Here is a 12644-nt window from a genome sequence, read left to right on the forward strand (position 1 = left end):
ACAGCAAGTGCTTCGGAAAAGGGACCTGCCATCTTGTAATTTTGTAATGCACACTGTGGCGCTGAATAAAAAAATATCAATACAAAGTTTAAAATAATTTGTGGAAAGCCTTTGAAGATTACATTAACACAGAAAAACTCGAAAGCCATTTAAGATTAAGGGTTTGAAAGTATTTGAAAAGAAAAACTACACTCAGTAAATCTTGGTTCTTTATTATCTGATGGGAATGTGAGGCAGAGGCAGCATGTACATTCTGAACCAGAAGCACCCATCAGAGAAGCTATCATTCTCTAAATGTGTTGGAAAATATTAATAGGTCTTTGACAATTGGTGGGAGGCAGGCATAAAATTAGTCTTGATATTTGCGCCCCAAAGAGTTTACCACCTAAAATGTGATGAAACGGCAGGAGTCAGGTTAAAGGTCTGTTAGCCAATAGGATACAGCGGCAGTTCATATTCAAAGCAGTGGTTAAAATAGTTAACAAAAAATTTCCATTGACTCCCTTATCTCCAGCTATAGCATTTCTTTTATGAAAATTAAAGAAAGATGTGTCTAAATCCACTAGACTGCTTTCAAAATCTCAACCAAGGGATTTGATTTCTGCATCACAACAAACAGGTGTAGTGAAAAGACACTTTTATAGTTCATCTAAACAAAATAAGTAGTTGTGAGCCTCTCACTCATTTGGAAACCCATAAACGAATTTCTATTTTCCTGTTTTCTCCTTTGTTTTTGCTCTTTGTGAAAATCTTAATTAAAAAACAAACAGAGTAAGTACTCAATAGAGTATTTTGATTCCACCACCTTTATCAAAAGTTGATTCCACAGTTTCATAGAAGGATCCAAATCCTACAATCATTCACTACATGAATAACTTGTGAGTAGTCCTATTAACAAACACTGGCTTCAATAGGACTATTCATTTTAGTCAGCACTACGTATAGCAGTCGGTCTCTGCAGGATCAACTTGCAATTTTCCTGAATCAGATTTTAATGTTTCACTTTTAAAATTTTTAGCAAAGAGCAAATTTGGAAACTAAGTATTTTAGCATCACAAGCTTCATGTTCAGGATGCCAATTTTGATCCTAAAATGTAATTTTATATTCAAAATTAGGCTGCTTTGATCACGCTACAAGACTCAGATTAGTAACAAACTGTCAAAAAGAGACATTAAGATTACATAAATGACACTAAAGACTGACAACAAAAGCTGTGGGGGGAAAATGGACATTGTGAAGCTCTCTGTAGAGGGTTTCCTTGGAGAGAGGAAAAGGCAGCCAGCTTGCTCTTCAGTTAGTGCTCCAGAAGTAGCAAACAAAACAACAGAGAAACATGATCTACATACAATCATCCGCTTGTAAAGTGAAATCCGATACGACTGATACTTCATGGGATCATCTGCATATAACTCCTCATAAAACTGAAAAAATAGGTACAGATTTTTTTTTCCTCCTCCCTTTGAGACACTAATATTTCAGCAAACACTGTATAAACAAAGTCAGGTTAAAACAAGATTAAGAAGCTCATTTTTTTTGGTAGGCTAGGTTTTATGTCCTGCTGCTGTTGTTCCCTCCATCTGCCCATAGACAATGTTTGATTTAGATGAATTGACATGAGTAACAGCAGAAGCAGATTCCTAAAGAATGAGTCTAAATGTGGCAAGTAATATTCCCTTCTTTGGATGTGAAAAGAAAATTCCTCTGGGATGGAATTATGCAACTTTTTGGGAGGCTAGAATCCATTGGGCAGCAATCTCTAAAAGGTAGCTAAATACCAAAATACAGGCTAAGTATCTGAAAGGAGGAGCTATACAGATGGAAAAGCTTTTGTCATTTAATTTTTCCCGTGGGGTAAGGTAATTTCTGGGATAAATTAGTAAAAAAAAGCCTTCAGTCATAAACTTACTTCCAAGACCACTATCTTCAGCCCATCGCTTTCTGTCAAAACCTCAGACACTACAAATATAACCCTATGTTAAGAATGGCTGTGATACACTGAAATGGGAAAGAACATCTCTCACTTTGTTTAGAATTGGGGACCACCAGTGTCAGAGCAGAGGTAGGAAAACTTCCTTTCTCCTTAAAAGCAATACAGCTCAGTTTGCTATGTAAAGTACATTATAGGAGAAAGATTTCTGGGTAATGAGCGACAATGTGCCAGCAATATTCCAGTCTGGGGCTCCCAGAGAAAATTCCCCTATTAATCTGTTATGAACCCTGTATGCCAGTAAGCATATGCTTGAAGAGAAGAGGGTGACAGGCCAGGGAATCTGTTCATCTCTTCTTTCATTCATACAAAAATGCTGTCAAATAACCAAGGAAGGAGTTAACCACATTTGGCCAAGAAACTTCCTGAAAATGTTTGTTCCTCCAACATAAACTGAATAAACGGAGAGTATAGTGCCTTGTTTGACCTATGTATTTTGAGATGGGGGCAATGAGGAAGATAAAAGAGTTTATAAGGCACTTGGGAGTTTATCTTCCCCCAAAGTTTTCCTAAAAACACCTGACACTTTGTGTAATGTGGTGCATTCCAGGGCAAACACTTTGCAGAAGTTTACATATAAACTCCAGGGATAACAGTTTCCTATTAGGGATGATTTACAGTATCTAGAAAGGGGGAAGGGGGGGATCAGATGTCAGATAATTAGCCCAATCCTCTCTTCAATTTGGTGGCGGAACTGTAACAGGAGATTTAGAACGCTACCTCCAGCATAGTGCTGGTAATGAAAATCATACCAGAGGAATTTCCTCTTTCATATGATGGGCTGAAATGTTATACCCCAACAGCATGAATTTTGTCGTTTCATCTATTATAGTGTTACCCTACACGCAAAAATCTACTGCAAACATGCAATTAACCTTGGGAGTTTCTCACTTGAAAACTGGTGACAGTACAAGTGTCTCCATATCTCTCTCTACATCTCCTAGCATTTACATTGCAGTAGTATCTCCCCTACCAGGTTTTCATTAGTCAGCCGGGTGATCTCATGCTGTAGACTGGCCTCAATCCGGGCCTCCGGGGGCAGCTGCAGGTTCTGTGCTAAAAGCTGCTGCTGGCGGTTATTCTCCTCCTTCAGACTCTGAATCTCACCCCGGAGAGCTTCCAGCTCATTGTCGTGACTCTTTTTCTGGGACTGAAGCTGAGATTCTAGGAGCCTACAAAAACCCAGCAAGATTTGAGTGAGACACTTAGCATTAATATCCCAAATTCTCACTAGGAGTCTAAAGCTTTAGTCGCTGCGCAGATATTTAGCTCCTGACTTGCAAGGAAAAATGAAAAATGCAGAGTACTCTTTAAACCCTTCAATATGCCTTCTGATTAAATTGTCAAACAATGGGAGACAGCAAAGTAATGCTGATATTGCTTTGCATTTCCTCTGTGTTTGAGCAAGTACTATCTATTGGTAGTACTGAAAACATGCCAGAACATGTAACATATCTGTAAATCTCTTTTGTCTGGTCATGTTTCTACAGGGGCCAAGAACATTTTCCATGTTTAAATAGGTCAAATAAGATTTAGAAGATGCTTTATTTGTTTAAAATAGGGCCCATATGGTATTGACAAAGAAATCTTCTTCCAGGTTAACTCTGTTCAGTAAGAAACCTTCTTCCAGGTTAACTCTGTTCAGTAAGAAACCAAAACATTCAACTGCAAATGAACACAAATCAGCCTGATTTGATATTTAAACATGCATTAGACTATTTAATAGAGGATTATTATGTGTGCTAGAAACGTGAGCTAGGGAATGGAGCACAGGATTAGGACCCAATAATTTAAATTTTAATCCTGGCTCTACCTCTGACTCACTCTTTGATCTTGGTCAAATCACTTATGTCTCAAATTCTCCAAATGTGAAATGGGGAGAATACCTAGTTGCTTACTTCAAATTAGTGCGGTGTGAATTAATTCGTATTTGTAGGGCAGTATAAGGCTATGTCTACACTACACACCACTGGCGGCTGCTGAAAGGCAGGTGCAATGTAGACGTACCCTTTAAGTGCTATGACTCACTCTCTGGGGTCCGTACACACACAGGAAATGGCATCAATAGTGACATTGGCACTATCAGAAACACTTTCAGGGTTTAAATATGAATAAGGCAGACAAGTTAACTAGTAGCTACATTGAACAAGCATGTGAAGGCAAATAGTCATTCACCTTACAGAACCCTGCCTCTTGCTCTAACGCTTGTTGACTATATAGCGCTAGGACAAGAAACAAAAGATGCAAAACAACCACTCTCCATCCCTCTCTGCATTACATTCGCTATTCTAAGTTAGTGCTTAGCAGACTTACAAAAGAAGCTTAGGTTTAGGATTTGTTAGCATAAGGGAAGGAAAGACATTAGTTAATAGCATTCATTACAAAGTATCTGTTTTGGTGGCTACTGCTTTGTAAGTATATAGGGATTAAAAACCAACGCTAAACTAATGGGTTATCACAAATGGAAGACTATGGACATTCTAAGAAAATTTTGAAAGATGAACACATATTATGAATGAGTGACTGTATTCACTTACAAGATGCTATGTGCACTTGGCCAATTAGATGCCCAACTAGCAGTTTGCACACACATTTTCAGGTGTTGCAGTGACTGTACACACATTTTTGTATACCACCCTATCATTTGAAAATTTCTTTCTATCTTTGAAAGTTACATTTTGAATGGACACTTCTTTTAGAATTGGCCTCTCCAAGATGATTGTGTACAATTACTTATCCTCAGTCAAAATAAGAAAAATAACAAGAAAAACTTTAAAAGAAAATAAAAAGTATACAGAAGCTATTTAAACAATAGCATTAAAAATCAATTAAATCGCTGTACTTCTGTACATAAGGCAAAACATTTCCAGACACAACATGAAGGTAGACAAGTAACATATAGTTACAAAGTCTCTTTCATTTCAGTTGTAGAACTGCTGGTGTTTTATACTGTCCATTTCTGTCCAGTGTACACATTCTGTATTGGATCGTATTTTCATTGTTACAGCCATCTTAAGTTTTTAATGGCATGCCATGGTAGGCAGAAAGATTCATAGACCAGGCTTTGGGTAATTCTTCTACTCTTTGTAGAAAATGATTATGATCAATTATTTCTGAACTATTAGTGCATAAAAAACATTGCAGCTAAAGCAATCCCATAGCAGGGGGCACAGTTAGTAAGAAGAGAGAATGCAAAATGAAGAAAATCCCATTCTGGTAACCTGTTGGTTTGTTTTAACCCTTCATAAACCAGCCATAGTTCTCCATCCTCATTCAGCATATGATAGTCCTGAAGAGATTGTCTTCCAAGCAAAATGTTTAAAAAGTGAAAAACACAAAAGGGATACATGATGATGATGAGAGGATACATTAACAAGGGAAGTAAATGTTAAATTACAGTTATGAAAGGGAGACATGATACACAACATTTTAATCAATACAGCTCTAAAGCTACTTAGTAAAACATTGATAAACTTGATTGCACATAGTTTCACTAACTGAGTAATTCTGTTCTGAATGTTAAAGAACACCGTGTCGCTGACTGCATTTCATACTATTACAAAACATGCGTAATTATAAATTGCTATGACAATTGCTAGTGAAATGTTACCAAAGACAAGAGGAATGGCACACACACAAAAAGAGGGGTGTCATACAAAGGTAATTTTAGCACCAGCGTCAATTACAAGCATGGATGATGGAAACCCCAGGAAGCTTGATTTTGCATTTATATATTAGTATTTAGAATATTAATTTGAATTTTGCAAATAGCAGTCTTACTCAGCAAAATAATGAAACCCCAAATACAAATGCATTTAGTCTCATCTTGATGCAACTCAAAGTATGGTACAACATAAGTGAGGCAGAAGTGAGTTCAAAGTTATTATGATAAGCAAAATAAATACAAAACATACCTGTTTGTTTCCTTTAGCCCTATATATGCCTGTGCTATTTCTCCTTTGTCTTTCATCTTCTGTACATCCTCCAAGAGGATTGTAGAATCTGTCATAGTATTCTGTGGGGGAAAAAACAGTTCCAGGGTAAGGTTTAACACTTCCAAATTAATGAAGGGCTAGATTTTGCCACCTTTACTCAAGTTGAATAGCACCTTACTCCTTGTGTAACCCCCACTGAAATGAACAGTTCTGCTGGGGAGAGAAAGGGTAACAGAATCTGGTACATAGTCTCTACCTGCCATACAGACAAACTATCTTTTAAAATGTACCGCTCACAACACACTGAAATATCTCTATCTCTAACTCTATCTACCAAGTGTGTGCATGTGCCTATATCTCCCTTTCCTCATCTGCCCACCATCTAAAAGGAACAACATAAACCTCATGAAACAGTGAACTCACATTTTAGTTTGAATTCTCATGAACTGTCATCTTATAATTTTTTTTAATATAAGCAGCATCATTTTCAAACAATGTGTTCAATTCACAAATACATTTTATTGCTGTTTATGGTTCATAAATGGTAACAATAATTGTGTCATATTTGGAACCTTGCGAATAATTTCCATTTCCTCCTTTACACATTTTTAAAGGTTATTTTGGAAAGTCTGCAAATTTACACTGGCAAATTCTGCAAGTAAAAGATCATCACCACCTGATTTGTTCAACTCAGAGTTCAATGTACACAGTTCAAGTTTTGCTGCTGGATTTTTGCTTTTTCTTCACGCAAGCTCAGTAAGATTTTTATCTGATTTCTCCAATTGCATATGCCAAGTTGTTTTTAACCTTATGTCATTTTATGTGGATGATAATATAGTGAAGCCACATGACTGTAATGGATACCAGAAACTAAAGCCTGACATTTCTGTTTCATTCCCACAACAATTAAGTCCCACTTCTCTGAGCAAGACTACTACTAAGTATTTAAAGGTACATCTCTTAAGGATCTGGCGGGTAGTGTTCGATGTATTGGGGATCGATTTAGCACGCCTCATCTGGACGCGATAAATCGATCCGCTAATCGACGCCCGTACTCCACCTCGGCAGGAGGAGTAAGCTGACGGGGGAGCCGCGGCAGTCGACTTGCTGCCATGAGGACGGCCAGGTAAGTCGAACTAAGATACTTTGACTTCAGCTACGCAAATAGCGTAGCTGAAGTTGCATATCTTAGTTCGAACCCCCTCGCTAGTGTAGCCCAGGCCTAAGACTTAGCCTGCACAGAAGATATTTGCACCATAGGTCTGTACACTCAGAATGCAGTTTTGCAAGATTTGCACCTTATAATATGAGAAGTGACAAAGAACATAATCTCCCCACAGTTACTGCCAGCTTCCTTGTTAGCCTTTTCCAACTGCAAAACCATAAATGTAAGAAATTATTCTACATTTTTGAAGTAAAACTGCTATAATTCTGTCTGCTATCCCAATCAAGCTTCAACACACTGTACATGCATATTCTGATCTTTGTGTTGATGAAATAAATACTATTTACTCTCAGATCTCCAGGGTTGCCATGAATGGTATAATTGTAGTAATATCTGAATGAAAGGCCTTCATTACAAACAAAACATATGGAATATAACTATGTTCTTCCAGCTCTGTGCGTTGTTCCTCTCACCTAAAACTTCTAATCCAATAATTTTCAGCCTTTCCTGTCAAACATTTTTAGAGTGTACTGCTCTGGATTAAGTCATGCATATGTTACCTTGGACACATTACAACACTAAAAACACTAAAATTCAATGCAATTTTTCACATCACAGACTCTTGTGTGTGATTTACAGTTATGTAATTGTCTCTAAAGAGGGATCTGATTCCCAATTTCCACTGGAACTGTGCTGCTCTTACTCCCCAAACACGTCTGATAAAATACATTAATTCAACTGACTGCATACATTTCAGGGTTTTTTAATTCAATCTTTAAATTACCATAAACTGCCAGTATCACCTTAGCTCTAAATTGTTAATATGCTTGTTTTAAAGAACTTGCAGATTAATTTTTTTCTTATTCCCTTAGGGGAAATGAGAAAGATCTCTTCAATTACTGCGAAGACGAGCACTAAACTTCAAACACATCAAATTATTTGTGAACTAGTGAAGTGACAACTCAAACATGTTTCATATTTGATGGTGTTTTTAGCCTGTAAGAAATTTGGTTTACAGCAGTGAAAAAATGTTTACCTTATCCTCCTGGCAATCAAATCGGCAAGCAAGGAGGAAGAGAAACAATTAATCAGCAAATTCTGTTCCTGCCATGGCTGTCCAAACTAACAATAAAAAATTATCTGCAAATTTATCATTGTCCATCCCATTGGTCACCTTTTTATTTCCCTTGTACTCCAACAGGTATGAAAACAACACCTGCATCTTGTTGTTAGGAACAATTTATTCTATAATTTATTCATATTTTTATAATATTTAAAATATTCCAGTAACAGGTTTTGTTCCCTTTATAACTAATGATGTTAAAAGTTAAGACATGCACAGCCACATGTATCACAGACTTTCAATATATTTAAAAACATCTCTGTACAGTAGCAGAGAAAAAAGGTAACACCCACACTCAGTTCCTGGTGGGTTTACCAAGCTCTGGATGGCTCATTCCTCCAGTCCAATTACCATGTCTACCTGTTTGGTGTTATCTGCAAAGTCCTAATGTTTTTAGATTAAAGAGCTATTACTTTCAAGTTGAGTCCTGCTTTTGAAACTGTGAAAGATCCTAAATAGCTCATCATCAGAACTACAGTTTTATTCTCCTTGAAGACATGTACTTAAGGGGACTTTGATGGTACCTATTGCTCTTGATAAGATAACATGACAACTTAACCATTCAGCTGGAATATGCACAACTAATAATTGTAAATTATCCTTTTGACCCTTTATTGCAACTTGGAAACAAAGAAAGGTGATCATTTATGCCCAGACTTAGATCTGGAGGAAACATTTCCTGCTACCTCCTACTGAACTATGAGCTGGGGGAATATAGGAGGATTTCTGGGAACTGTGGTAAGTTTGCCAACTGACCTAAATATTCATAAGGGGCTAGTGCCACTCATGCTGCATCGCATCACCAAGCAGTTGACAGTGATTTTTGCATTGTTAGCAGAGTAAATAATTTAAATGATGGGGGATGCTCTGAGTTTTCTGCAACAGAAATACTGCACAATTCCAATCAATGCTCTTCAATTATTTTTGCTGCCAGCTTCTAAATACGTCCAGGCTTCAACACTTTGTCTGAATTAAGCATGCACTTAGCAGTCAAGGGAAAGAAATATTGTTGGCAGTTAAACCAAACTCTAAGTTACACTCTTTGTCAATTTCTCACATAAATAATCATCTTCTGACTATCTTGGCCAAATGTCAATATATCAGCCCTGGTCTGACTAACTAGAGAGCTATGTTAAGGAAAACAGTTGGCTTGCAGGCCAGAAATCGGTCTAGTTAATGGAATCTCCCACTTTGGCCTATTCTAATTTTGTGTTCTTATTAGAACCCCTGCTCACCCCTAGAAAGGTTTAAAGGACCATGTGTAAATTGGGGAGGGAAACTGGTTTGGCTCATATAAGAAAATCATCACAACACTCCCAGGTAAAAAGTAGTAGGCTTAATGCTGCAATTTAACTTTACTTCCCAGTACATCCGCAGGCTATTACTTACCTTGGGTTGAATAGCCTCCTTCTGACTCACCAGCTGAGACCTCAGGATGAGGACTTCTTCTTTGCGTACCTCCAGTTCCTCACTTACTGAGGTAAGCTGATCCAGGAGGACTCTATAGGCAGGGGCACCAGGAGCAGTCACCTCTGGAGAACTCTTCTCCAAAAGGGCCTTCTGCAGCTCATTCAGCTCATTCTTCAGCTTCTTGTTCTCAGATTCAAGTTCTTGACGCTGCAAGGAAAAAGGACATCTCCATCGCTTAGCAGAACCCCTTCTACTCCTTCACAACAGTTACACAGAATTACAAACCACAGGACAGAAGTGTTAAAACTATGGGGAAAACCTCTCCCTTTTTCCTGATCTCTTAGCCATAGGGAACAGTGCCAAGAAGGATTTCACTAATTGGTCTACCCTTTGTCTGAAGTACAAAACCAGAAACACCCCCGGCGCTGGCCCCCATAAAGGCTCAACTGAAAAATGTCCATTAATCTCTTTCTCCTCTCCTCTTCCCTTGACACAAAAATTTTAAAGAATTTCTATTAGACTCAAGCCAGCTTGTGCCTAGCAGGGCTATCAAGATTCTGCACTGTGGTACTGGGACATGACCGCCTGCTTGGTATGGTCCACCATATGCAACATAGGCTAGGTTCATTGGTGTATCTATTACACAAAGCAGCCACAACCCTAGTTTAACCAGCTGCAGGGAAGTCCTGTGTGTAAGGAGCAATTCCAGTAGTGTAGTCCCCTGCCATGCCTTCCTACAGCTCACAGTGAACAATTATGCAATAAAATGTTTATTGAGGAGGTTCTTCCTGATTCCTTCTCCAGTTGACTTACATCCTGAAGCAGGAAAGATATTACTTACTATCCTAGCTAGTGTAACTGGTGATAACATTCTTACTAATCCTTTAAATACCAGAAGCCTCCTATCCAGAATTACCTTGAGTGACTCATACTCTAGTTCTGCGCCTCTCATTGGCGGTCTTTCCTCCTCCTCCTAGGAAAGAACACAGACAAAAGTAAAAATAAATTCCATCCTTCATCTGTTACTAACAGGAGTCAAGGCAGAAAAACGAAAATGTACATTTTGCAGTCATGATGGGAGTTAAAGCTATCCTTCCTGGGAAACTGAATACACAGTATTTAGCCCTATACCTCTGAGCATTTTGTGTGGTATGTTTACATTGCCTTGTTTCATTTACTTATTGTGCTTATCATAGATAAATAAAATCAGGTGCAAATCGATAAAGTTATTTGAATAGAGACAGAGAAGATCTACTCGAAATACTAAATGCAAAGAGGCTCAAGAAATCCATCAACAGAAGGGAAATGAGAAAGAGTTGCCAAAAAAAGTATTTCAAGAATATAAATCGGAGGCAAGCCTAAAAAAATCCCCCAGATCTGAACGATCGTGCTCTTCGGGTATGGATTCAGATCCAAACTCTTTGGCTTGATTCTTCCTGTAAGGTAAATACTGAAGAGAACAAGGAATTGTTTAAGTAGAGCGTTAAGTGTTAGAGCGCTTAATATAAGTATCACGATTTTCAAAGGCACTGATTACCCTCAGCTCCCATTGAGTTTAATAGCGGGTTCCTTAGCAACTTTGAAAAAAAAAAAATATCGGCCCAGAAACAAGCTCAAAAGCTTGACTCTCTCACCAAAAGTAGTTGGTCCAACAAAAGATATTACCTCACCCTTGTCCTTCTAAGATCCGCCCACTTATTTTAAATGCCACAACGTGGATTTAGGAGCCTGATTTTAGGTACTCAGGCTTGTAACTTTTGGCCAAACAAAGTAAGTACTAATGGAACAGATGGTTTTATAGAAATCATTCAGCAGGCCAAATTGTCTATATGTTACTAAGGTGGGAACAATGCGAGGTCCTCATGTGACTGGCTAGATGCACTCTACCCTGGTCTTGATGCGGAGAGCCTGTTCCTCCTTCCTGTCCAGTTCATCCTGCAAGGATTGCTTTTCCTGCTCCAGCTCTGTAACCCGTTTCTGCAGCTTGAGGAACAGAGACATGTCCAGTGGTGCCTTTTTCTCACTTGGCTCCTGCTTGAGAAAGAACACAGCGGAGTCATGAAGGGTCACCATTCCATGTCAGGAGCAAAGGGTATTGTGAGAAGAGAGGGGAGAAAGACTGGGGAAACAGGATGATTAGGAGCATATACATGTTACTTGATTCTGAGAACTACATATTGGCATCCAAAATGTATCACTAACCTTCAAAAGGAATTGACTAGTATAAAAGGTATCTAGCCTAGAGCTTTAAAGGCAGAAAGAACTAGATGCTAACTCTAAGGCATAAAGTCTAATTAATCATACCTCTTTTTCTTACTTGTTTGGATGGGAGAAGGGAGAAAAGAAATAAATTTGTGGTTAGATTCACTATGAAACTAACTACAGGCAAACTTCGCCTAATTTTTTAAACTATTATTGTTAGGTTCTTTAGTTAAAAGCAATGTATTATATAATTTCTTTATCTGGACCCACCATTAAGCAACCCAATAAACTGGGGTGTGAAATATAAAAATGACCAGAAGGAAGTGATTGGGGTACATACAGAAGTTTCCTGCCCTTTTTCTTGTACTACTGTAGCTGCACTATATACACTTGGATTAATCAACTAGCCTTCTTTTGGTATCTTGGTGTAAAGGTCATCATTTGTCATTCAAAGTTGTAACGGAACTTGTTGGAGGCAAATATTTTATAGCTTATCATGTTTCAATGAAGACTAAGCAGTTACTGTGGAGTGCACCCTAGTCCTTTAAAGCCTAGAAAGGATATTAGAAAAGATACAACTATGCATGTATAAGGCAAGCAAAGCATTTACAACATTTTAGTATATAATGGTCACAAATTACAAAAACCTCCAGATACCCTCAATTTCTCTGGAATCTGTGTTTAAATTTGGGGTTCTGGCTTGAAATTATCTCAACTTTTTTGGATGCTGCGTACTATTGCTAGCCTTTATGTTTAACCGTGCTTTCATTTTTAACTGGTTAAATTAATGGAGATTTAATCTCTCTATCTGCCGAAGCATG

General features: G+C 38.0%; 1 protein-coding gene across 3 annotated transcripts in view; it reads right to left on the reverse strand.

Annotated features, from left to right (window-relative positions):
• MYO5A (myosin VA) overlaps positions 1 to 12644 on the reverse strand; it is a 191132-nt gene that overhangs the window by 20267 nt on the left and 158221 nt on the right. Inside the window, exons 27-33 of one of the 3 annotated variants that reach the window (XM_039492798.1) lie at positions 11509 to 11655; positions 10538 to 10594; positions 9601 to 9828; positions 8125 to 8133; positions 5903 to 6003; positions 2962 to 3160; positions 1348 to 1422 (exon numbers count right to left, since the gene is read on the reverse strand). In XM_039492798.1, coding sequence (XP_039348732.1) covers positions 1348 to 1422; positions 2962 to 3160; positions 5903 to 6003; positions 8125 to 8133; positions 9601 to 9828; positions 10538 to 10594; positions 11509 to 11655 — 816 coding nt within the window. The remainder of the gene's footprint in view (positions 1 to 1347; positions 1423 to 2961; positions 3161 to 5902; positions 6004 to 8124; positions 8134 to 9600; positions 9829 to 10537; positions 10595 to 11508; positions 11656 to 12644) is intronic. The other 2 variants (XM_039492799.1, XM_039492800.1) reach the window with 2 other exon arrangements.

This window comes from Mauremys reevesii, linkage group 10, assembly GCF_016161935.1.
Source record: "Mauremys reevesii isolate NIE-2019 linkage group 10, ASM1616193v1, whole genome shotgun sequence".
NCBI classification, from domain to species: Eukaryota; Metazoa; Chordata; order Testudines; family Geoemydidae; genus Mauremys; species Mauremys reevesii.